Raw genomic sequence first — 24,524 nt, 5'->3', positions numbered from 1 at the left:
TTTCCCAAGCATCTCATCCCAGTGGATTTTCCCTTAAATTTTCCTAGTTCCCTTCACTTCTTTGAGATCACATTCGGTCCACTCTTCTATTGCCTTATATAGATTTATTTTGTTCCGTCTAATCTTGCTTGTTTGGTTCTTTCATATAGAGTATGCGTGTGACAAATCTTTTGGTATTTGGTACTTATTTGACTGGAAATATTTTTATTTTACTCTAGTATTTGACTCAATTTGCCAGGGCATAAAATTCTTGGTAGAAAATAATTTTTCATTAGACAATTAAATACACTGTTCGATTGCCTTCCAGAATCCAGTGTTAAGAAGAGCCCAATTTTTGTTCTTTTTTGGTAATCTCGTTTTTTTTTTTCCTGGAAGCTTTTTGAATTTTTCCCTTTATTCTTGGAGTCAGGAAATGTTAGCAGAATATGTCTTGATGAGGATCTTTTTCTTTAACCTTGTTTGGAACTTGGTGAGCTCTTTTATTCTGAAAAGTCACATCTTTTTCAGTTCAGGGGCATCTTCTTTTATTATAATTTTGATTATTTCTTCTCTTCAGGTGTGACCGTACACTCCTCCTGGAATGACTGTTAGTTCTGAGTCAAACTGCCTGAATAAATTCTCCTTCTCTAGTTTCTTTTTACTCTATATATTCTGAGGGATTTTGACTCTGCCTTTAAAATCAGTAACTCATTCTTCAATTTTTTCCACTATCCCTTCTATTTTTTATATCGATGATTCTATTTTTTTTTTTTTTAACCATTTTCCATAGCACCCAGTCGCTGATGTGAATTTCCTTTGGAGATGGGTGGGTATGACTGTTTCTGAGGCAGGGGCCTGGTGCTTTCATATATGTGGGTGGGGTGTGTTGAAAGGCCAACCCTATAGGTATGCTGATGGGTCAGGTTGGCAGGCAGCCCTGGGACACCCACACTTGCCCACATGAGGAGCTTTCATTCTTGCGGGGGGGGGGCGGGGGTGCTTTGGCGGCATAGCCAGCTCACCGCCGCTCCGTGTGAGCAGGCACAGCCCAGAACCCTCCTGTCCTCTGTGCCGTCCTTCTCTGCAATTCCATGATTTGCTCCAGGATAGCCTTCTGGGTCTGGCACAACTTGTTCCTTCCCCAGAGCTCCTTTAGGCAGACCTGCACCCTCTGCTCACAGGGTTACCTGTCCCGGTCTCCCTCATTCCAGCCATTGTTTAGGGACCCATCAAGATTTCTGTCTGCTCCTGCCGCCTTTCCTGGTGGCTGAAGAAGGACATGAGTTAGCTCTGGGTCCTCAGCCCAACGTCAGGAGCCAGAAACTGGAGAGTTTTTTAAAAAACTTTTTTTTTTTATCTTGAGTTGTTCAAAATTCTGCTCTGAAATCCTCCCACAGGAAGTGCTTCCCCACAAAGAATCTATCAGGTTTATCTGTATGCTAAATTTCTGAGGTAGCTAATATGCCTTGCGTCTATATGCCCAATTAACAGGAAGAAGATGCAGCCCCTTTGGTTAATTAGATCTGCTATGAAATCATTCATTTGATGACCACCCTAATGAAGCTAATAAAGCCTCTTCTGAAGCAGTCTATTGTTCCTACCTTAAGTACTGTACCTCGCTCAGCAACGCCGGCAGCAGAGCTAACAGACTCATTATCTTCCAAATTCTGATGTCTATTTTCACGCTCCGTTGATTTCATTAGATACAAAATAAAATCACTACCTATTAAAATTGCATTAAAATCCTAACTTAAACTGACAAAGGCTCAGAAACTTAGAGCCTGAGCTGTTGTTCAGCCTCTGTCTCTGGGAAATTCCTACGTGGATTGGACCTGGCCCTGCGCTTGAGAGCCCAAACATTTTCCATTTCCCCGGAATGGGTGGGGAGCCAGCAGTGCAAAGCTGTCAGTGAAATTACTTGGTTTCTCATCATTCAGTGATTTAACAGTGTTTTAATGGTTCCACCATTATTTTCTGATTTCCAGATTCAAATGAGGCAAATGTGAGGATGAGAAGGGAGATACTCTTTACATGGTCACCGCAGTGTCTGCAGAAAGGGCCACCCGTGGAGACATTTTCATTGTTGATGGTTCGAGGCTGCTAAGGCAGAGGCCAAGGCCAGGAGATTGGTTACACACTTCCAGCATCACATGTAATCAGTGTTACTTTCCTCAGAGATTAAAAAAAAAGAAAAAAAGAAAAAGAAAAAAACCAACCTTGGTTCTTATAAAAATGGGAACAGAAGGTTAAGTGGCCATGGCTTTCCAAAACCAATATGTAACCTGGCTAGATCCTGGATCCAGGGAAGAGAGGCAGAGTGGGCGTCTGGGAGCTGGGTTTGGAAGAATGAAGCTGGCAGATGCGCTGAGAGAAGGGCATTGGCTGAGAAAGGAACTCTGGTCCTGGCGCAGGTCCAGGTGAATTGTGACCTTCAGCCAGCCACTCCCCGTCCTTCTCCATGAAATGAAGCCGTCATGCCACATTATACTACTGCTCTCACCAGCCAACTCCGCATGTGCGTGTGTGTGCATGTGTGAGTCTGTGCGAGCCTGTGTGCTGTCATTTTTAAAAGCCGTGCTCCAAAAACTTGCCCGTCCCCAAATTGAGTACCACTGTTCTAATCCCAGCTTCCTGCGGCTGCCAGGTAATGTCCCCTTGGGACCCCATAGTAAGAACTGTGTTCTGATCATCTTGAAGCATCTTTGTAGTTCAGATCACCTCTGAATCTGTGCCCAGGAGGAGGGACTGGTCAGTGGTCACAAGCTTCAGAGGATGGAAAACTCTGCCTTTTCTTTCCTTCCTTCTTCCCATGCTTCATATCCCTGGCTCTCATTTGGGCTCTATCTGTTGACCCCTGGGGTTGGGTCCTCAAGGCAGGAATCCAGAGGTGACAGGACACTGTCCCAGATGCACATACTAAGATCATAACAGGTGCACAGCGGTGTTCTGGGTGCGGTGGGCATTCTAAAGAAAGTGCCATGCAGTTGAAGAACATGACACTGAGATGCCAAGAAAAACTGACAACAAAATCACTGTTGATTGACTGCTCATCATATACAAGGTGTTGTGTGCTAAATCCCTCTATGAGGGTTTTGAATCCTTACAGCACTCTAGTAGAGTAAACATGATCATCCCATGTTACAGATGAGAACACTGAGACCCAAAGTGATTAAGTGATTTGCCCAAGGTCTCAGAGCTCCTTCAAGGGCTGATCCAGGATTGGAGGGAAGCAGAGCTCCTTGTCACCCAGCCAGACAAGGTGAAATCAAGGAGCAGATGGCTTCTCAAACCGGATTGTAAACCATTAATGGGTTAGGAATGTCACTGTGAAACCAGGATTTAAGAGCAACATCAAGAAAATAGAATAAACTAGGGAAGATCAGACTACATTTCATGTTTTGTGAATTGTGTATGTGTCTGTATATCATTATAATGTAAAATTGGTTTCCTACTGGGTGTTGTGATAAAAAACAGTTATAAAACTCTGGCTTGGAATAGTTAGCGATGGCTAGGTGTTGGGGAGGTTTTTCCCCTCTAGGAATCGACCATTACCTTGTTTTGTCATTTCAAACACTCTCTTTACAGCCCTATCTTCTTCTTCTTGGTTCTTTCCAGCCCTTCCAGTTCTTTCCATGGTTCTTTCCACAATTTGTGTCCTAGCAATTGAGAGAAAGACAAGGCTGTTGGGTACCCAGGAGCTTTACAAGGGTGAGAGGAGGAGGGGCTTTCTGGGCAGGGGACCCAGCATGAGCAAAGGCATGGAAGTGGATTCCAGGGTACTGGAGCGGAGAGCGGACACACAGGTGGCCCAGGAATGCAGCGCTCCCCACCCTGGACCTGGGAGGCTGGGCAAGATCTTGTTGGCAGTGGGAAATGAATAGAAATATTTGGATCAGGAGAATGGACTGATAAAAGTTCTTTTAATTCTGGACTTGCAAACTCCTCAGAAGCCAGTGAGGTACCAGGAGAGAACGAGGTGGACCAAGTGGGGACTGTGGATGAGCCATCCATCACGTGGCCCCTTGGAGGGGCCCGCTACCTCTGAGCTCTGGAAGATCATCTCACAAGAATCCAGGTCTGGTGTTGTTAAAATTCACATTTCCAACAGAAATCTGCATTTTTCATGTGAAATCTCCTGAATTACAATGTTGACAAGTCCAAGGGAAGACTGCTGTAACAAGCATGCTTCAAAACAGAGAGCCTCAAAGAAGATGGAGGGCGGGGGACGGTGAGGGGCCGGATGTGTTGCATCTGGTCGTTCAGGGACCAGCATTCCCTCCATCCTGCTCTGCCACCCTTTAGGGTACTGTCCTCAGCTGTGTGACCAATGGTGCATCATGGCCTGTCTCTGTTCCAGCAGCTGCCAACAGCTGAGGACAACCGTGAAGTACCTGGCAGTTGGGGGAAGTCTGCGAACCACACACCCTGTGGCCTGGTGGCAGTTGTTCCCAAAGGGGGATCTGGCCAGTGCAGCTCTGTGTTTACCACGTGATATGATTCCCCAATACACTTGTCAGCAAGTGTATTTCTGTAACACCGTTTGTTAATAGTTACCTAGGCTTTGACAGCACAAATAGATCGTATCATATGAACGTACACATCTGCTTCCTTATTTTTGGGCTTTTAGATTGTTTCCCATATTTGCTGTTTGAAACAGTGTCATAATGAACATTCTTTTTTTTTTTTTTTTTAAGATTTTATTTGTTTAGTTGACAGACAGAGATCACAAGTAGGCAGAGAGGCAGGCAGAGATAAAGGGGGGAAGCAGGCTCCCTGTTAAGCAGAGAGTCCAGTGCGGGGCTGGATCCCAGGACCCTGAGATCATGACCCGAGCTGAAGGCAGAGGCTTAACCCACTGAGCCACCTAGTCGCTCCCATAATGAACATTCTTAATGAAAACTTTAGACACATCTTTATTATCTTTGTTGCATGCATTTCTGAGAAAAGATGTTAGTCAGAGATGGTCTTTCTGCATCTGATCTCTCTCATTTTCTTTCTCCCTCGCTGCTTCTTTCCTTTCTTTTTTCCTTTGTTCTTTCCTGGCTTTGTCTTCCTTCATTCTCCTTTTATTTACTTTTATTTATTCCTTTTATTTATTTCCTTTTATCTTATAAAATACACACACGTAAGATAAGTACCTAAAATGTACATTATAATTAATATTAATAAAGTGAACGCCGTACCATCATTTAAGTCAAGAAATGTAATGTCGTGAGTCTCCCTGGAGCACTTCCAAATGCCTTCTCCTCCACAGAGGTGACCCCATCTGACTTTTGTGGAATGCAGTTCCTTGATTTTTAAAAAATATAATTTTGTCACCTATGTCTATATCCCAAAAGAATATTGTGTCATTTTACCTGTTTTATGAATTCATATACATAATACTCTAGGTCTCACTCCTTTTACTCAGCAGTGCATGTAAAATTCATCATGTTTTGTTTGTAATCTAGTTCACCTTTTTTCATTTCATATTCCATTGTTTGACTATACCATTTATTTATCTCTTTTGATGTTTTCGATTTTATGTCCAGTGTCGTTTTGAAGTTTCTGGTCTGTTTTCTGGTGCACATGTCCACAGATTCCTCAGCAAATATGTTCTATAAATAGAATTGCTGGGTCATAGGGTATGAGCATTTTCAAGTTTATTAGTTAATACCAAAACCTTTTCCCCATAATATCTATATTATCCATACTGATGATTTTCACCAGCAGTGAATGAGAGTTCCCATCTCAGTTGACATTGCCAGGTTTTTTTTTTTTACTTCTTTGGCAAGTTGGTGGTGTGTAGTAATATTTCATTGCGGTTTTCAATTGTATCTCCCTGATTGCTAATGAGATTGAGCACCTTTTCATGTAATTGGCAATTTCAATTTATTCCTTTGTGAAGAGGCTGTTTAAATCTGCAGTTTTTTCTATTAGGCTACCTACTTTTTTTTCAACTGATCTGTGGGAAGTTTTGGTCATGTACATGTGTGCGATATCTTCTCCCATTCCTTTTGTTTTCTACTTTCTTTATGTTCTTTTTTGATTACAGAAACCCTTGTTTATTTATTTGAGAGAGAGGGGGAGAGAGAGCATTCGCGTGCGAGTGGGTGAGGGGCAGAGGGAGAGGGATGGAGAGAATCCCAAGAAGGTTCCATGCTCGGCGAGGAGCCCCATAGGAGGCTCAATCCCATGACTCTGAGATCAGTCATGACCTGAACCGAAATCAAGAGTCGGATGCTTAACCGACTGAGCCACCCAGGCGCCCCAGCCCTTATTTCCAATGTAGTTAAATGCATATATTTTTTTCTTTCATGGTTAGGGCTTTTGTGTTACATTTTTTCTCCCCTGACAAGATCAATCAACTCTGCTACGTTATCTTCTAAAAGCATTATTGTGTTTCCCATTAGCATTCAGATTTGTAATCAAGCTGGAACTGAGTTTTGTATAGAACATGAGGTAGGCATCCATTGTCATTTTGGCGTATAAACACCCAGTAGTCCAAGCATCATCTGTTGAAAACTATGTCTGTCCTCTCCTTTTGCAGTGGCAACTGTCACAACTCAGGGTCCATATATGCACGAGTCTGTGATGGAGTCCGTGATGGTCTAGTCTGGTCCATGGTCTATTTTTCTGTTCCTGTAACAATATCATACTGTCTTAATAACGAGAGCTTTCTATCAAGCTCTTATATCTGCAAAAGCAAATCTTCCTACTTGTTCTCCTTTGAGCTTCTGTTGGCTTTTTTTTTTTTTTTTTTTTTTGGCCCCGTACGTTGTATATCCACCAGCTTTTGTAGTTTGTGGGGGTGCTGATCTGAATAACCACAACTGTTACTAGCGGAAGCCGTACTTTCTGGGTAGAACATTTTAAATTTGGATTTAGATATATCATAGCAAATGGCACTCTGCAAAATGTGAGCTACAAAGATACACTCCCACAAGTGGGTCATCACAAGATTTGGAATGGAAAAATGCTCTCTATGTGTTTTGTGAATTAATTTGGGTAGGAATATAATGTTCACCTCATGCCTCTTGTAGCTGCTCATAAAGTACGTGCTGAATATGTGAATCTTTTGGATGATAAAAATGCCAAGTGTAGTGACAAGCGGAATGTATTTTCCCTTATTATTGTAGCTGCATGTGTGGTACCCATGCGGATCTGATATTTGAAAATAATCTATTATATACTATTCTGAAAAGAAGGCCTGGACACACTTAAAGGCAAAGTGAGTGTTTTAAAGAACACCTTATTAACTAAACCTCAAAAGCAAGAGCAAACTGTACCTGTGTGTGTACATAGTTTACAAAAGCATTCAAAGGATTTATCGGATTTTGGGTGCATGGAGTTTGCAAGCACCTTTGCGGTGCTCATGAGCCAGAAATGAAAATATTTACAGTTAAGTTAATAAGAAAATAGCATGAAGAAGTTATTCAGTGAGCTGGAGCCAGAGCTGAAACCACTTTAGGTGCACAGGCATAAACATAAACTCTTAGCAACAGGGAAGCTGGCGACTAAAGGATTAATATCAGACACACAATCCTGAACCAAAATCCAAACATAAAAACCAACCAGTGGCTCCAATAAACTGTTTGGTTCATGACCTACCATAAATGAAAGGGGTGATTTGGCACGCAAGATGGAAAGTATAATAAACAAACAAACACACAACAAAAAAGCCTCCATTAATGAGCGTTTTGACCGCAATCAAATCATATGCAAATCAGGTGCTGTCTACTTGAATTGTGTAATTGGACCTCATCACATGGTGTGGCGGGCAGAGCAGGGGGAGGAAATTCATAGGGTAGAATTTGGAGTGTACTAGGGAGACAGTGAACTGAACCACTAAAGGTTAATGGAGCAGCTCAGCTTAGGAAAGTTGCAAAATTAATCTTACAGTCAGGATGTTTGTACATTCCTTCATTCATTCACTCAACAAATATTTGCTCAGTGTACTCCATATACAAAGCACTCATGCTAAGTCCTAAAGCAGTTTTAAAGACGAGCACGGATAGTACTATAAATATTCATGTGGATTCTTTAAGTGGCAACATGTCTACCTTTGAATCATTTCATTTCCCACGAAATGTGGTCTTTGTCTTAAGAAACTTCATTTTTGGGACAGTGTTTCTGAATGACTAGAACCCTACTACTCATAGAATGTCAGGGAGTTTTTTGAAGAATGAGGGATGATTTTTAATTTTAGTCTGGAGTTTGTGTGTCTTTAACATTTTTTAATATTTGTTAATCTTCCCCTCCTTAAAAAAAAAAAATCCCAGAGATCATGTCTAAACATTTCATAGGCAGTAACCTAACCAGGATTTAATAACTCTCTTTTGTTTTTTGTTACTTTTCATTTCTGGAACATAATGGTTTTCCATGTGATATACAGTTTTTATTTGAACACAGGTCAGGTCTTGAACAAGGAGTCAGATGAAAGAAAATATTAAATTCATAGTAAAATAAGTAGTCTGTGCACTTGGCAAGAAAGAGGGGGTGTGACAGCGCAATGAATGAGGTTTGAGAAACCCTGAAGAAGGCATGCCCACACTCTTTGCTCAGCTAACTCATTGGTTCAAGCATGAACCACAGAAACCATTGGGCATCGGCTGCCTCCCTTTCCCGTGGTAATTGTGGAAGCTCCTTGGCAGAGACTTTTCAGCCTGTCTTTCTGTGGACAAAGACTGGCATTAGAGCCAGAGGCCTTTCACATGGTGGAAATGATGGGGGAAGCCTGAGGGTCAAGGTGTGGACTGCAGGTGCCGGTGGTGCCCCGTGATAAGTGTGCATCAGAATCAACAGGAGGACTTTTCCAGGACTCACCCTTGGGGGTAATGTTCAGTGAGTGGGAGGAAGGGAGTGCTTAAACCTCATTCTGAGAATGTCAAAGGACGGCAATTTGAGAAGGCCTGTGAATCTAGAGAACAAATACAGGGCTGGAGGTCAGAACCCCTGAGCTTGGAGTGTGTGTCCTCTTGGGGTCATGGACTTGCAGTTCAACTAAGTGCTTCCACTTCCTCAGCTCTTCACTGCCATCAACGAGGAAGCTCGGTTCCTGCGTATTTGTGTATCTTTCCCATTGCCCATGAGGCTTCCGTGTGAATTAGGGACCAGTTGGGTGCCATTTTTGTGGGAGATATTGGGCGAAGAATGCTTGGTTGCAGGAGGATGGGGAAAGATCTTATCTGAATTCTCTGTGCTTTCTATCTAAGCCGAGTACAGGGTTCAGTTCTCAGGGGTCCTTGGGGAACACCATGAAGTCAGGTTGCTCTAATTCTACTGGACGCAGTTATTCATGGACAAAATTAGTGCCTCATTTCCAGTCTTCTTGAAATATCTGTCCTTCTCTGGTGAGCGATTATAAGGATGAGCATCTGTAAATTGCTTTGAAAGTGAACCATGATTGTGCAGATGATATTATCTACCTTTCCCTGACAGCAAGAATCAGCAATGTGGGGTGTCTTGTAGGTAAATAAAGACTTTGCAGATCAGGAGGAATCATGGGATTAAGCTAAATGTGAGCCCCGAATGCACACAGTGCCTATTCAGCACTTTGCCTCAAACTACCAGATGGATAATAATCTGTCAGGGGATATTCTGTGTCGGTTATTTAAAAGGATAGAAAAGATTGCTGACCCAGGCCGGGACTGGATGTAAGCTGTGGGCACATCTGCAGCTACGGAGGACATATTTCTAAAGGTTTCCAGCAAAACATGAGTAAACAATGGCCTGCCTGAATGATATGGGAATTTCCTAAGGGCCATAAACACCCAAGCTGATGGCCAACATGGTTGGACAAATCCAGCTGTTTACAGAAACGAAGCCATTCAGCCAACACATACCAAATGGCACCATCTTTCTTGGGTTCCTTTTCAACATGGCACGTCAAGCAGAAGGGTAATATTTGAGAGAGGGACACCCTGGGGTCCCAACCTGGAGACACAGCCAAAACGTTGTAAATACGTGAAGGTGTTGTGGCCTCCTCATCATTATGGACAGAATGAAACAAGCCAGGGATCCAAAAGCTTCCAGAGCAGGCCATGCATATTAATTTAGAACAATTAATTTTCACCAGAGGGAGAGGGCTTCCTTCTGTCATCACTGACTGTTATTCCCACTTTGTCGGCACTGCTATTGTGTCAAGCAGAACACAATTTGTTATGATGCTGCACATCAAATCTTCTCTCTCTGGGCTCAGAGTCCAGGCCATGGCATGTGCAGAACATCGGGTTTCCAGAAAACTGAACCAGTAGGTCTAAACCCCCCCTGTCTCTTATGTTCTGTGTCGAGGAGGTTTGGGAGAGAAAGGAGACAACATATCCATCATTAAAAGAATAGTGGAAAAATAAGTCTGAATGAACCCAGGTGTTTGCTATAAATATCAAAACAGATATCTGGGGACGCCTGGGTGGCTCAGTTGGTTAAGCGGCTGCCTTCGGCTCAGGTCATGATCCCAGCGTCCTGGGATCGAGTCCCACATCGGGCTCCTTGCTCGGCAGGGAGCCTGCTTCTCCCTCTGCCTCTGCCTGCCTCTCTGTCTGCCTGTGCTTGCTCGCTTTCTCTCCCTCTATCACTGGCAAATAAATAAATAAAAAATCTTAAATTAAAAAAAAAAAAAACAGATATCTGAGTGCAATAAATCCCGAAATTTTTACGTTGTACCAAAATTTCATTAAGCCAATTAGATATAGAAACAAATGACAAACGGGGCATTGGCCGGAGATGAAGAAAGCAACATATTTTCATAGGAAGCCTGGGAGTTTAGATATTTATTGGATTGGAATTTGACCTGTGGCATTAAAATGCAGATTGTCTCCCAAAAACTGTAAGTGGGACATAGACCTGCAGAAGAGACTTTTCTGCATAATAAGTTTTGCCCTAACAATGAAATTGTGCATAAAAATAGACAGCTAACAAGGCAAAGGAAAAGAAACAGTTCAACAAATCAACAAAACATTTTGTGCTCTTGAAACGAATGTGACAGAAACCGCGCTTGAGCAGAAAGGTTGCTCCTTTGAAGTGAGTAAAAGCACATGTCGTGTCGTGTTGTGATTGAGAAGAGAAGAATCCATAGAAGGACAGGGATCTATCGTCTGAAAACTATGAGACGTTACACTTCGAGCCAAAGTTGCATCCAACTTTTTAGTATGTAACTAGGCAAGAGCAGAGCCAGAGGATAAGAGTTGACATAAAACTTCGGGAATTTGGTAGTCGGACAGAAAATGAAAGGGGGGTAAAAGATGAACTATAGAGCCGGGAAAATGCGCAATGAAATTATCCAAGGTGAAGATTACTTTTTCTCTCTTCCTTCCTTCCTTTCTTCCTTCCCACCATCCTACCTACCTTCCTTCCTTCCTTCCTTCCAAATTTTATTTACTTATCTGACAGAAAGAGAGAGAGAGAGAGATAGAGTGAGCAAGGGTAAGAGGAGAGGCAGGCCGGGGGAGAAGGAGAAGCAGGCTCCTCCCTGAACAGGAAGCCCCTAAGACACAGGGCTCGATCCCACACTGGGGTCATGACCTGAGCCAAAGACAGAGGCTTAACTGACTGAGCCACCCAGGCACGGCCGAGGGCTACTTTCTATCTCCAATTTCTTCCCTTGTTGGTTTTGCTGTCTCGTGACTGTCAAAACAATGCATGTATGAAATCGTACATTCCACTTTGTTCACCAGCACATCTTAGAAATTACATGCATGAGCACCGAGGTCACCTAAAGAAAATTGCAATGTTTCTGCATCCTGGTTTGTCTGTAAGTTACAGGAACAGAGCTAACATTGCCTAAGATGGAATTTGCTTTTGCGTGTGGCAATGTGTACCGTGAGACTCATGACATGCCCCGAACACTCATTTTTCTGCAGGAAGAATCGATGTCACAATATGTTGTTCTTGTAATTAAGTGCTGCCGTAATTTCTTTTTCTTTCTGTTGAATGCAAGCAAAGCAGCAAATTCTATTGCTTTTGGTAAATACAGAAGTTGAGAGTGACAGACTAGTTCTGGGAATTTGGGCATTGTATTACTTATTCTGGGGCTAGGCACAGGCTCTCATATGATTGTGTAGACTCACATGTGATTGAAGACTGCACAAAGTCTCCAGCATCTGCTCATTTGCTGTGTACCCTGACACGGGGCTGTACCTGGGGCAGGGGAAAGAGGGTTAGGGAGGGAACCCTTTTCAATTTGCATTGCTCCGGAAGAATCCTCTGCTAGCCATCCGATACTCTTATGTAGCCCTAGAGGTGGGGGCGGGGAGGAAAGAGTCCACCCACCTGCCTGACCCAGAGTAATTTATTGTAGGTGTCTACCCACCATTAAACATCAAAGTGGCTGACACTTTGTTTCCTAAACTCCAACGTGCTGATCAGTCACTCAGGAATCTTGCTAAAATGCATACACTGGTGTACGTCTGGGGCCCGAGAGTTTGCATTCTAACTCGCTCTCAGGTGACCTTGGTTCAGCTGGTCCACTGACCACACTTTGGGTAGTGAGGCTCAGTGGACATCAAGGCCATCGAAACACAGGTCAACTCCAGCTGTGATGGCCTCCATTTTCTCCGCCGACCGCTTGAACACTTCTCCCCATCTTTCTGCCTCTACAAACCTCAACTGGAACTCTCCCCATCCTGAAAAAAAAGCCCTCACCAAACCAAATCCCAAGTATCCCTAACAGAAGAAGGGGAAAGTGGTAGGACATCCTTCTTTTCGGTAGATCCCAAGTTCTTCCCACTTGCTTCGTTTCTCTCCCAAGGGAAAAGGCCCTTCACCTAGGGTGAGGGCAGGAATTATTATCTACTCACCACTCCAAGCCATGCTGTGGGCTTGACTCTGCACCCTCCCTCACTTCTTCTGTCTGTTCCATGAGTCAGATATTACTATCCATATGTTGTTTTCCTATATTGCCGATGGGAAACTGAGGCTCAAAAGAGAATACATCAGACTTGTAAGTGAACTTGTGGGAATTAAATCCAGGGCTGTTTCCAAATTCTGTACACGGGCCACTATCTGTTTAAATCTCAAAGAACTTAATTCTTTCTGTTAAATAAAGAGAGGGGTTTCCAGTTGACAGCCTTTTATCAGATACCATGACACCTGAGGTGGAAGTCACATTGAAGTCACGAGGGTGTTACAGTCGACATCCCTTTATTTGTTTTAAACAGAAATCTATTAGCGCAGAGCCATATGGATGTCTCACAGAGTTTCTGCTAATCCGATGTTATCTCTGCGCCCTCATGACCGTTGGGTTCGGTGACTGGTTGATGATTTTTAAAGCATTTCTGATCATGGGCTGAAACTTCAGTGTCAAAGCTTCTCTTTTTCTCAAATGTTGGATTTCAAAATACTCCGTGAGTCACCGGTGCTGACTGGTAAGGATGGGCGGCAGGCTGGAGATGGGTTCGGTCGGTCCCCAGCGCGGGGAGGGCTAGCTTTCAGCAGATACCAGGGGCCCTGGCCTCTGAGCATTGGCTGTCAGCGGACAGACCCTCTGCGGAGAGAACAGGCTTACTCCAAGGAGGAATTCCTGTGGACTGGAGCTCCACCCTGGGGGTGGGGGCCGGAGTGAGACCAAAGCACTCTGCCCACTCCTAGCTTCAACGCTATTTAGTGTGTTCATAACTCATGAGTCCTGACACACTGAGGGGGAAAGCTGGGGAAACGAAATGATTTTCAAATGCTTCAAGCCCATTTTCTAGCCGAGGATGGTACAAGACACAGGTTTAACGACTACTGGGTGAAGTCTGGCATGGAGATGTGGAAAGAGATGACAGAAGCTGGGTCTCTTGCTTCCAGGTAATAGTTTCTCCAAGAAGCCTTGTCCTAGAAGTTATTCATCCTTGTACACTTCAGCATGACAAACAGCTGAGCGTGCTGAGATGAGCCAGCAGGCAAGCCCAGCAGAGGGGTGAATATAGCCTCACTGAAATGCCTTTAGTGAACTGAGCATTGACATTATGCCATCGGATTGCATTGATTGGTCTTATAAGAAAGAATACTTTCAGGGGCGCCTGGGTGGCTCAGTGGGTTACGCCTCTGCCTTCAGCTCAGGTCATGATCTCAGGGGCCCAGGATGGCTCAGGTCATGATCTCAGGGTCCTAGGATCGAGCCCCGCATCCAGCTCTCAGCTTAGCAGGGAGCCTGCTTCCCCCCCACCCATGCCTACTCATGATCTCTCTCTCCCTCTGTCAAATAAATAAATAAAATCTTAAAAAAAAAAAGAAAAAAAGAACACTTTCTGTCCCAACTCTATAGTTGTTGTTTTTTTAATTGTAGATTACAGAGACACATTAAAGGACTTAATCTGCATTCTATATGGCATAATTCTTTTATAAGGACACCCAGGAAGTCAGCCAATAAATATTTATTGAGCATTTACATGCCAGATACTATGCTAGTATTGGGAAAAGAGTAATGAACAAAGGAATCACATGAATAAAGCTTACAAGAGAAGACAGATAAAATTTTTTCTTAGTTTTCTGTGTCACGTAAAGCTGTCGATCTCCTGAGTAATCTTCCTTCTTTACTCTGGCTGCTAGGAAGGAGAAAGCCTTTTTTTTTTTTTTTTTGGGCTCATCTCTAGCAATTCAATAGGACCTCATGAAATGAGTTGCTAAATAGAACCACATCCTCGGCTTCATGTTATGTTCCCTTTGATCAGTTTTCTTGTATTTATCCTTATGGGCCATCTCACATCCCTACTATCTTTTTCCTCCTTCCTTTCTTTTCTTTCTTTCTTTTTTTTTTTTTAAAGAGGGGGCTATAATTAAATAGTAATAGAAGAGCCCAGTAGATCCTTGGGATCAGAGTTCAGGAGATTCTGATGATTAGATGTGGTTTCTGGGAGTAAATCTGATGGAAAATGTATACTAATTAGAGTGAAAGCAGTCCTGGCTGGGTGGCTGAAGGGGCCAGAGGTTACGAGAGAGCAGCCCAGCCAGTGTGTTAATAAACAAGGTCAGGGGAAGGTCTGGGTGGTGAGATCCCGGACACCAATGTAGGGGGCTGCCCCGGAGCTCCTTTTGATCACTGCCTGGCTAGATCCTAGAATTTAAAGGTGGAAACTCAAAAGCAAAAGCATTGCTTTAAGGGCAGGTGGAGAATAAGGCACAAAGACAAAGCATGAATGAAACCAAATCTATAATTAGGCAGTAAGCCACTGTGTCAATTTGGAATTTTTGGTTGTAAGTAACACAAATGAACTCTGACAAACTTAATGGGAAGGAGGGGGCATTGGTGGATGCATTTGGAGTAGCTCACAGGATCTTTAAAAACAAACAAACAAAAACCCTCCAAGTTCAAAGGCTTAAAGACAGGGCCCCCCTGAAAGGGTAATGGAGCATCTCCCTAGGGCTTCACTGTTGGGATGAGGGCGCTGCAACTGTTTTCTATTTTTCAGTCTCTCTGATGAAGATTCAGATTGCCTGCCACATAAAACCAGCTCAATACATAAAGAATGAATGAATCGGGATGTCTGGGTGGCTCAGTCGGTTAAGTGCCTGCTTTGGGCTCAGGTCATGGTCCTTGGGTCCTGGGATGGAGCCCCTCTTTGGGCTCCCTGCTCAGCAGGAAGCCTGCTTCTCCCTTCCCCCTCTCCCTGCTCTTGCGTATTTTCCTTCATTCTCTCACACTTTTTCTCTAAAAATAAACAAAATATTAAAAAAATGAATGAACTAATTAATGAATGACCGGAGCTTTCATGGACAGAACCTTCAACTTGCTGAGTTTGGGTCTCATACATGCCCCTTGGGAAGAGAAGAGGAATACTTTGGTCGAAGTTCCCATGAAAGCCACATTCGATGGGGTGGGGTTGTTCAGACGCTGTTCCCAAAGGAAGGGAGAAGGGATGGGGTCAAGCAGAACCCAGAAGGATGCCCTATACAGGTAGCAGGGAAATGGCTGGTGGACTCGAGGAGGTAGTGTCACTAGCTGTGGCAGGGGACATCTCTTTGTCCAGTTAGCTTGTCCCTGATGTCTGGAAGGAAACACTGCTGGAAGAAACTCCAAGGCTTTGTTCGCCAATCTTGTCTTTATTCCCACACTCACTTAGATTTGCTCTGCTAGTATTCTATTTAGGAGTTTGATGTGTATATCAAGCGATGAAAAGGACCCATTTCCTCCTCTGAAATTCCCTTCTAGTTATTTTCTCCTTAGAATGAATTGGAGGGAAGTCTTCACTCTTTTTCTGTTCTTTGGAAGAGTTTGTGTAGGATAGAAATTATTTAGCTCTTGAAAATCTGTTAGAAAATCTGATAAAGCCCTCTGGGCCTGTTGGTTTTCTTATGGAAAGAGTTTAAATGACTGCTTCATTTCCTTAATAATCATAAGAATATTCAGGCTATTTCTTTTTTTGACAATTAAGGCAAGTGTGGTTTTTTTTTTTGAACTTAACCATTTCATTAAAATTTTTAAACTAAATTAAGTAGAATGGTTATCTCTGGAGATTTGGAGCTCTGTAAAGGGCTCATGAGTATTCATTATGTTATTTAAAGTCGTATAAAATAGAAAAGGGCTACCCTTGGACTAATGACGGTATGTTTTCAATCAAGGGTATGATTAATCCAATTCTGTGTGCTTAAGCTCCATTGAAAATGCATATTTGTTGAAGACCTGAGTGAGTCACTCTTTCTTCTTGCCAGGGGCAGATATATTTCCTAAAGGTGAATCTTGCAGGGTCCCCCATGACACTGACGGGCTGGGCTGGAAACTATCCAGGTAACCCAGCCTTATATTTTTTCCCAATCTTGATCATGGAGGAAGGTCTTAGAAGATTTCTCTGCCCTATTACACAGGTGGGGTACTGGGCCCACAGCACCCCTGGTTGTTAGGCCCCTATTTGTCTAGGATTAGGCAAAGGTCACAGCAAGTTTCTATTAATGGTTCCTTTCCACATCACAGGCACCAAAGAAAAGACTAAAGGAGCATTCTGGCACAGACTGCATTGCAGCGAACTAAGCAACAAACTGAATGAAGGACAACCCTGTGGCATGACCGGCTCCCCTGCCAATGAAATTATTATGTGACTTATTGTATGTCTGGGACGTTCCTATGCAAAAAAGGATAAATGGGTTAAAGTGAAAAGAATTTCTGAACAAATGTGGGCAGGAAGACATTATCAAGTCCTAGGATGTCATTAGTTGTAACAAAGTTTGGAATTAATCATGACACCATGCCAATTGGTAAAATTTGCAAGCCAGGAGAGGGGGAGATGCCGGAAGCTGGTAATTTATGCCAGCTGAGCGCTCACTGTGGGGGTGTATGGCAAATGGATTTACTAGTTTGCCAACTCTAGTAAAGTGTTAGGAAATTGCAATAAAATTGTTTCTATGCAAACAATTGTTTAAGAAAGGGTCTTACATCAAATAATTGCAATTCATGGTGCTTTCTGAGTAACCACAAAGCCAGAGACTAAATTAAAAATACTAGAAATTATTTTCCTTGGAATCATGCTGAATATTAAGATTGAGATTTTTCTTGCTTCCACAGCTCCCTTTCTTCCATCAGTCTTTTAACAAACCAGTATCACTTATTTTGTGTGTGTGTGTTGGGGGGAAAGATAGGGGGAAGAAGGGAGAGGGACTTTTGAGACATCAGGGGGAGGGAGGTAGGTGGATCCAGAAATGGAAAGGTGGGAAGTCACTCAATTCTACCACCTTCCTCTGTAAACCGGGTCTGAAGACGGATGCTCGGACCTGCTCTGAGGGGTGATGCGCTTGCGACTTGAGAAAGCGCCACCTAAACTCCACTCTGCCTCCTCCTATTTGCATAAAACGGGTCCTAGAAACACCCCAGCCTTATGCTTTATCAGAACCACAGAGGGAGTAATTATCTGAATTTACTCCCGGCGTGGTGGATTTTTTTCTGGAAAACGGGGTGAAGTCAAGTTCTTTGAACATTTTTCTCTCCTGAAAACCCGCGGGAGTTAAGTCACTTCCCAGAAGTCCTCGCACTCTTAAGATTCTTTAAAACTCAGTGAGGAATAAGAGCGCAAACGGCAACATTTTAAATTTAGGATCCTCTGGCTGAGAGAAGGTACCCAAAATAGTACAAATAGAATTTTGTAGTAACTTCGTCAAACTTCCAAAAACTTCATGAGTAGGAGGCAACAGAACGCCTCCAGGAGATCAGCGCTCTGTTTCCCTGCAGCCCGTGAACTTCAGGACCCCTACGGATTCGCCGCAACTTAGGCACAGCCTCCAATGGGGTTAAATCATCTGAACATATGCCACCCAATCACCGCCGAATTACCGGATGCTATTATAAGTGTCCCCATTTTACGGATGCAGTTGAGGGTATGGCTTAGTTGCCTTTGATTCTCTTGATAGCTAGAGAGAAAGCGCGAGCGAGCGAGCGATTTTTCATCTTTTTAAAAAGAACTTCAACTTAAACCAACTCAAAATGAGTTTTTACTTCCAACGACCGTGTTTCCTTTGGTCAAATCATGTGAACTCATCTGTAAAAGCAAGAAGCAAGACAAGTATTTTACTGTAAACTGGAACAACAGAGTCACTCCCCGACCCCCATCAGCCCAGTTCCCAAGCACTGGGTCACAGCGGACGCATCACTACGAGCGGAGGCCAGGAGAGCATCTGCGGGGGGCGTAGTGAACCCCAAGCTGTCCTATCCGTCGGTGGAGTAAAGCGGGGGAAGGCGCCCCGCCTGCACACTCCTCCTTAAAACTGATGCGTCTTCTTTGACCCGGGGTCAGAAAGATTTATTACTTCCTCGCTGAGGGAGAAGCCCCAGAGCAGCTGGAACGCGTGAGCCGGGAGTAGAAAGCCTGCAAGCGGCGCTCGGCATCCTCGGAGCCGGGTGAGTCCTCGGTTCCCGGAGGGGCGGGCGGTGCCGACGCCCAGGGCGAAGAGCGGAGTGGGCGGTCGCTTGGGGATTTCTGCCCTAACTTTATCACCAACTCCTTCTGAAAGCAAAAACGGGCGCCTAAGCCCCGCAGCCGCAAGGAGATTCCAAGTTTCTCAGAGCCCCGGGCTCCCCATCTCTCCGCACCCCGCTTCCGCGCCCAGGCGCTTTGGGACGGACTGCTACGGCCTCGGTCGTGGAGTTGGCTGCCCGAGCGTCGTCGCGGTGAATCGAGCCCCGCATCTCCTGTCCCCGAGGCGGCGGCGGCGGCGGCGGCGGCGGCTGGAGCCCGGCTCTGCGAGGGGGGCGGGCACGGGACGGGCGGAGGAGGAGGGCAGCGCGGCGAAGGGGAGGAGCCGCAGGGACGGACGGCCGCGCGCACCAACCCGGAGCAGGCTGGCAGCAGCCGCGCAGAGGCTGGCCCGAGCGCGTTGCAGCCGCTCCGCGTAGGGGGAGTCGGGTAGCAGCATCCTCCCCGGCGCTGCTTTCGCACGGCAGCGGCGGGGGCTCCCTCTGCCCCGATACCTCGTTGGCCAGAAGCGGCTGGTGCCGCGGGGGAGGGGGGGGGCGGGCCGGCTAGGGAGCGCTGCAGACTCCGTCTCCTTGGCCGATTGTTGTGTGTGTAGGGTCCTCCCGGGCCAGTAGAAGGCTGCGGAGCGGCGGGCGCTGCCGGCTATGCCGGCCCGGGCATCCTCCGAGTGATGGAAGAAGCAGCGGCTGCCGCTGCAGGGTCGCGCTGCACCCCATCCACCGCAGCCAGAGAGATGGGAAGATTCCCGGCGCGGAGGCCGAGAGCGAGAAAGGCGGAGCCGCTTTGCCGGGAGCTGGGTCCTGTGTAAGCCCCCTCCCCCAGCCGGCTTCGCCCCCCGGAGCGAGGAAGGAAGCTGTGGTCTCGAGAGGGCGGCGGAGGCACCGCTGGAGCTGGGCATGCTGGGCTTAGCAGAGCGCGGAGCAGGGTTCCAGGCCCGGTGAAAGTTTCCCTTCCCGAGCCGCAGGGCGCCCGCTGCCCGGAAACTGTCCAGGGCTTGGGCTGCCGGGTCCTGCGGCCCCCTCTAAGGCGCGGGGACTCCCGGACAAGACGGTGCGCGAGAAATCGAGGAACGAGTGACAGCGGGACAGACCAGCCGGCCGTGATCCCGGGCGGCTCCGGGGCGCGCCCGCGGCACCAGGTGAGCAGGGGGAGCCCGGCAGACCCGCGGGTGGGCGTTACTTCGGTGGAGGAGGCGGATGGGGAGGAGGATTGGGGCGCATCGGCTTACTCCGCTTCTCCCTCGCAGGTCTTTCTCGGAGCCGCTGCCATGGGAGAGCCAGCCTTGGGCGTCGGGGACCAGCCGCCGCTGCTGCCGCGTCCGCCTCGGAGCCGCGGCCCCAGTCTCCGCGCCCGAAGTCGGCCCGCTGAGTCCCCCTCTTGGGCTGCAGGGCCGCCTCCGCCGCGCCGCCGGCCCCGGCTGTGCCTGTGATGAGCCGCAGCCCGCCGCGAGCCCTGCCCCCGGGCGCGCCCCCCCGGTTGCTCCCGGCTGCTTCTGCGGCCGCGCCGCGCGCCCTGCTCCCGCCGTGGCCCAGGCGCCCGGGCCGTCGCTGGCCCGCGTCCCCGCTCGGAATGAAGGTGTTCCGCAGGAAGGCGCTGGTGCTGTGCGCGGGCTATGCGCTGCTGCTGGTGCTCACCATGCTCAACCTCCTGGACTACAAGTGGCACAAGGAGCCGCTGCAGCAATGCAGCCCCGACGGGCCGCTCGGTGCCGCGGCGGGGGCGGCTGGGGGCGGCTGGGCGCGCCCGGGGCCGCCTCCGGCTGTGCAGCCCCACGCACACACCCGCTTGGACCTTCGTACTCCGTACCGCCCTCCTGCCGCCGCCGCAGCCGTCGGGGTGGCCCCAGCCGCCGCCGCAGCAGCAGGAGGAGCGGGGGCCGTGGCACCTCCTCGCAATAGCACTCGGGGCACCGGGGGTGGCGGAGAAAAGAGGCAGTTGGTGTATGTGTTCACCACGTGGCGCTCGGGCTCGTCTTTCTTCGGTGAGCTCTTCAACCAGAACCCCGAGGTGTTCTTTCTCTACGAGCCAGTGTGGCATGTGTGGCAAAAACTGTACCCAGGGGACGCTGTTTCTCTGCAAGGGGCTGCGCGGGACATGCTGAGCGCTCTCTATCGCTGCGACCTCTCGGTCTTCCAGCTGTACAGCCCCGCGGGCAGCGGGGGGCGCAACCTCACCACGCTGGGCATTTTTGGGGCAGCCACCAACAAGGTGGTGTGCTCCTCGCCGCTGTGCCCCGCCTACCGCAAGGAGATCGTCGGGCTGGTGGATGACCGCGTGTGCAAGAAGTGCCCGCCGCAGCGCCTGGCACGCTTTGAGGAGGAGTGCCGCAAGTACCGCACGCTGGTCATCAAGGGCGTGCGTGTCTTCGACGTGGCCGTGTTGGCGCCCCTCCTGCGCGACCCGGCCCTGGACCTCAAGGTCATCCACCTAGTGCGCGATCCGCGTGCTGTGGCCAGCTCACGCATCCGCTCGCGCCACGGGCTCATCCGCGAGAGCCTTCAGGTGGTGCGCAGCCGGGACCCGCGAGCCCATCGCATGCCCTTCCTGGAGGCGGCTGGCCACAAGCTGGGCGTCAAGAAGGAGGGCGTGGGCGGCCCGGCGGACTACCACGCGCTTGGCGCTATGGAGGTCATCTGCAACAGCATGGCCAAGACACTCCAGACGGCCCTGCAGCCCCCTGACTGGCTGCAAGGCCACTATCTGGTCGTGCGGTACGAGGACCTGGTGGGAGACCCCGTCAAGACCCTACGGAGAGTGTACGACTTTGTGGGACTGCTGGTGAGCCCCGAAATGGAACAGTTTGCCCTCAACATGACCAGCGGCTCAGGCTCCTCCTCTAAGCCTTTCGTGGTGTCCGCGCGGAACGCCACGCAGGCCGCCAACGCCTGGCGGACGGCCCTCACCTTCCAGCAGATCAAACAGGTGGAGGAGTTTTGCTACCAGCCCATGGCCGTGCTGGGCTATGAGCGGGTCAATAGCCCCGAGGAGGTCAAAGACCTCAGTAAGACCCTGCTCCGGAAGCCCCGGCTCTGAGAGGGTTTCCTGGGAGAGCCGACTCCCGGTGGAGACGCCCACAGGAGGACTGTGGTGTATTTAAACAAAAACAGCCCAGACCCAAACTGAGGAAGCCCACATATTCTATTATAGATATATAATATAAATAACCACACAGGCACTTGCTGTCAATGTTTTGAGTCATTGAATTTCAAGGAACAGCCACAATATACACACATCTCAGCAAAGGCAAGACTTGAAAGTTCTGACCAGCTCCCCCACCCCCTCTCCCCTGCCTCTTCTCCCTTCCTTTTTGCCCCCTTTCCTACCCTCTCTCATACCTGCCTTCCCTTTTGAAGTGGGATGTTGATTAAATCAAGATCCAGTAACTTAAATCTTGTTTACAAAATTTTCGTGGTATCTGTGAACATGTAAAAGAGTAATTTGGTTGTGAGGGGTGGGGGTGGAGAAAGGGGAAGTTGTCCAGGAGCGCAGAGCTCCTTTGGGCACGATAAACCGAGGAGGCATTCTTCTAAAAGTAGACTTGTGTAAAAAGCAAAGGTTCTACGTGAGTATTAATAAAAAAGATAATAAATAATATTCTTTTTAATATTTGCCTCCATTACTTTGGATTGACCTGTGCTACTTCTCTTGTGTAGCTTCAGACTTTGCTTCCCCTCCCCCCACCTCCTCTCCCCATTCTGTTTCCTAGAAAACTGCTAGGATGGGTGGGAACAGCTTCTGACTCCTTGATAAGAACCTTTGAGTAGTTTTCTCACATGTAAATCACAGCCTGTCAGGTGAGCAGGAGTGGGGACCAAGCAGGGCGGTGGAGGGAAAACTCACACTACTTTCCTGTTTCACTTTGAGCACAGAAAGGAAGAAGCAGCCCTTGGGGCTTTGAAGGCATTCGGTTTTGATTACTGTTCAGTTAAGACTGGCAACCTTGAAGCAAAGACATGTTTTGGTTCTGAGGTTAGTTCAGAAAAAGGACTTTTTTTTTTTTTTTTAAGAATATAAGTAAGATATCTGAGGATTAAAACACAGACCTCAGAAATCAGCATGAATGTATTGTTGATGATAGCAGCAAATTCTTTGGTTAGAAAAATAATAAGTATATGTGTCTGGAGTGTTCTTCTGCCTGTGACCCAGTAAATGGAGGCATTTGAAAAGGGAAGTTTCACCTGAGAGCTAGAAGGGCACTCACAGGCTTTTCCTTTTCTTTCTTGGTTCCCATTCAAATCAGTGCAAAACAGAATGTGAATTGGTTGTGGCTTACGTGGGATGCCCACGAGGGTGCATTACTTTTCCTGACTGTGTTTCCTAAAAGTAAAATTGCAAAGAAGCTGTAACATGTTGCAGACAGCATAAGGCTTCAGTCAAGAGCTCCTTTTAGATACGAAAATGAATTCTGGGAAAGAGGAAATGAAAATGAATTATGAGTAAGTGTGTTGGATTTTGAGATTTGGTATTTTCCAGGGAGAAAACCATGCCAGTTTTCCTGCAACAGTGATGGTGTGCTGCTGTCCTGAGATTTTGACTGAAGCATTCTGTATTACAGTACGAAGTTTTAAACCCTAAGTAAGGAATGAGAGACAGTGTAGTTATATATTTCATTAGAGATGGTACGAGTTTGAGATCATCATGACTTTATTTTGCTATAATTTATTGTGAAATCTCTGCAGGCCAAGCTGTGTTGGCTAAACGCGAGGGATCTGAAGGAAAATATGATGAAAAATAATATGTACATGGGAAAGATTTTAACACAGTTGATTCTTAAGTAATTTTCATTACAATGTGAAATCTAACTACACTGTTGAGAGTTCAAGATAAAGAAGCACAGAAGTTAGAAAAACAGAGTTGTGTTTAGCAATGGATTTTATAACGTACTCTAGAATGACTAGTTCTTAATTTCCTAAAATAGTTTGTAGTATTGTGTTGTTTAAATCAGACGACAGCTATGACACATGGATCATGTTTTCTATGCTATTTTCACGGTAGCGCCTCTGCCCAAATCATTGGCAGCAACAGAATATTTGCAATAGCTTTCATTGAAGAATACTAAAATTAAGTGAACAAAATAAATATTAATGTCAGACAACTATAGGTGAAACAGGTTTAACAGGGAATCAAGACTGCATCATTAAAAGGCAACCATTCTGAATAAAAAACCACGGGAAAACAGACTTCATGTGGCATTAGAATCAGCTCTTATCACTTGATCACAGTAAAATTCATGCTTCGTTTTTGAGTGAAGGATTTTTTAAACAGTGGAATTCATTCTTCTCTCAGTATATCTAAGGACTTGGTGTTAAAGTTGAATTTCGATGTGTTTGGATCTTGTATCTAAAAAAAAAAAAAAACCAAAAAACAAACAAACAAACAAAAAACCCTGGATGCCACGTGGGGCCCTGGCAGCCGGCAGAGCACTCGCGGCCTCCGCTCAGATGACATTCTAAGCATCAACACCATTTGTCCCCTGGTGGTGTTTGAACGGGGTTTCTGCCCAATACCCTTGTTTGTAGCAGATGCTTGCTCTGCACTCTGCCGCTCTGTAATTGGAAAAGGTGAATTGTGGCTCCTGGAGATTTGTACCTAGCTGCATTCTAGGAAAGCAAGACAGGTGTAGTTCCCACCAACGGCCGAGACAGTCCTATCAGTGACATTCAGCTTCCACGGATTGGATAGCTT

At 46.6% G+C, this 24,524-nt stretch overlaps 1 protein-coding gene across 1 annotated transcript; it reads left to right on the top strand.

Moving 5' to 3' along the window:
• The first annotated feature begins 19,864 nt into the window (after nucleotides 1-19,864).
• CHST2 (carbohydrate sulfotransferase 2) lies at nucleotides 19,865-24,223 on the top strand. The gene is made up of 2 exons (XM_032346704.1): nucleotides 19,865-19,977; nucleotides 20,086-24,223. Exon 2 carries the CDS (start codon nucleotides 20,268-20,270, stop codon nucleotides 21,870-21,872), a length of 1,605 nt encoding a protein of 534 aa, XP_032202595.1. The 5' UTR covers nucleotides 19,865-19,977; nucleotides 20,086-20,267; the 3' UTR covers nucleotides 21,873-24,223.
• Nucleotides 24,224-24,524: the final 301 nt, after the last annotated feature.

Source organism: Mustela erminea, chromosome 1, assembly GCF_009829155.1.
Source record: "Mustela erminea isolate mMusErm1 chromosome 1, mMusErm1.Pri, whole genome shotgun sequence".
Classification (NCBI taxonomy): domain Eukaryota; kingdom Metazoa; phylum Chordata; class Mammalia; order Carnivora; family Mustelidae; genus Mustela; species Mustela erminea.
This window is presented reverse-complemented; position numbering and strand designations above follow the sequence as displayed.

Coding starts and splice junctions, on each gene's coding strand:
- CHST2 (XM_032346704.1), top strand. CDS start 20,268: ATGAGCCGCAGCCCGCCGCGAGCCCTGCCCCCGGGCGCGCCCCCCCGG.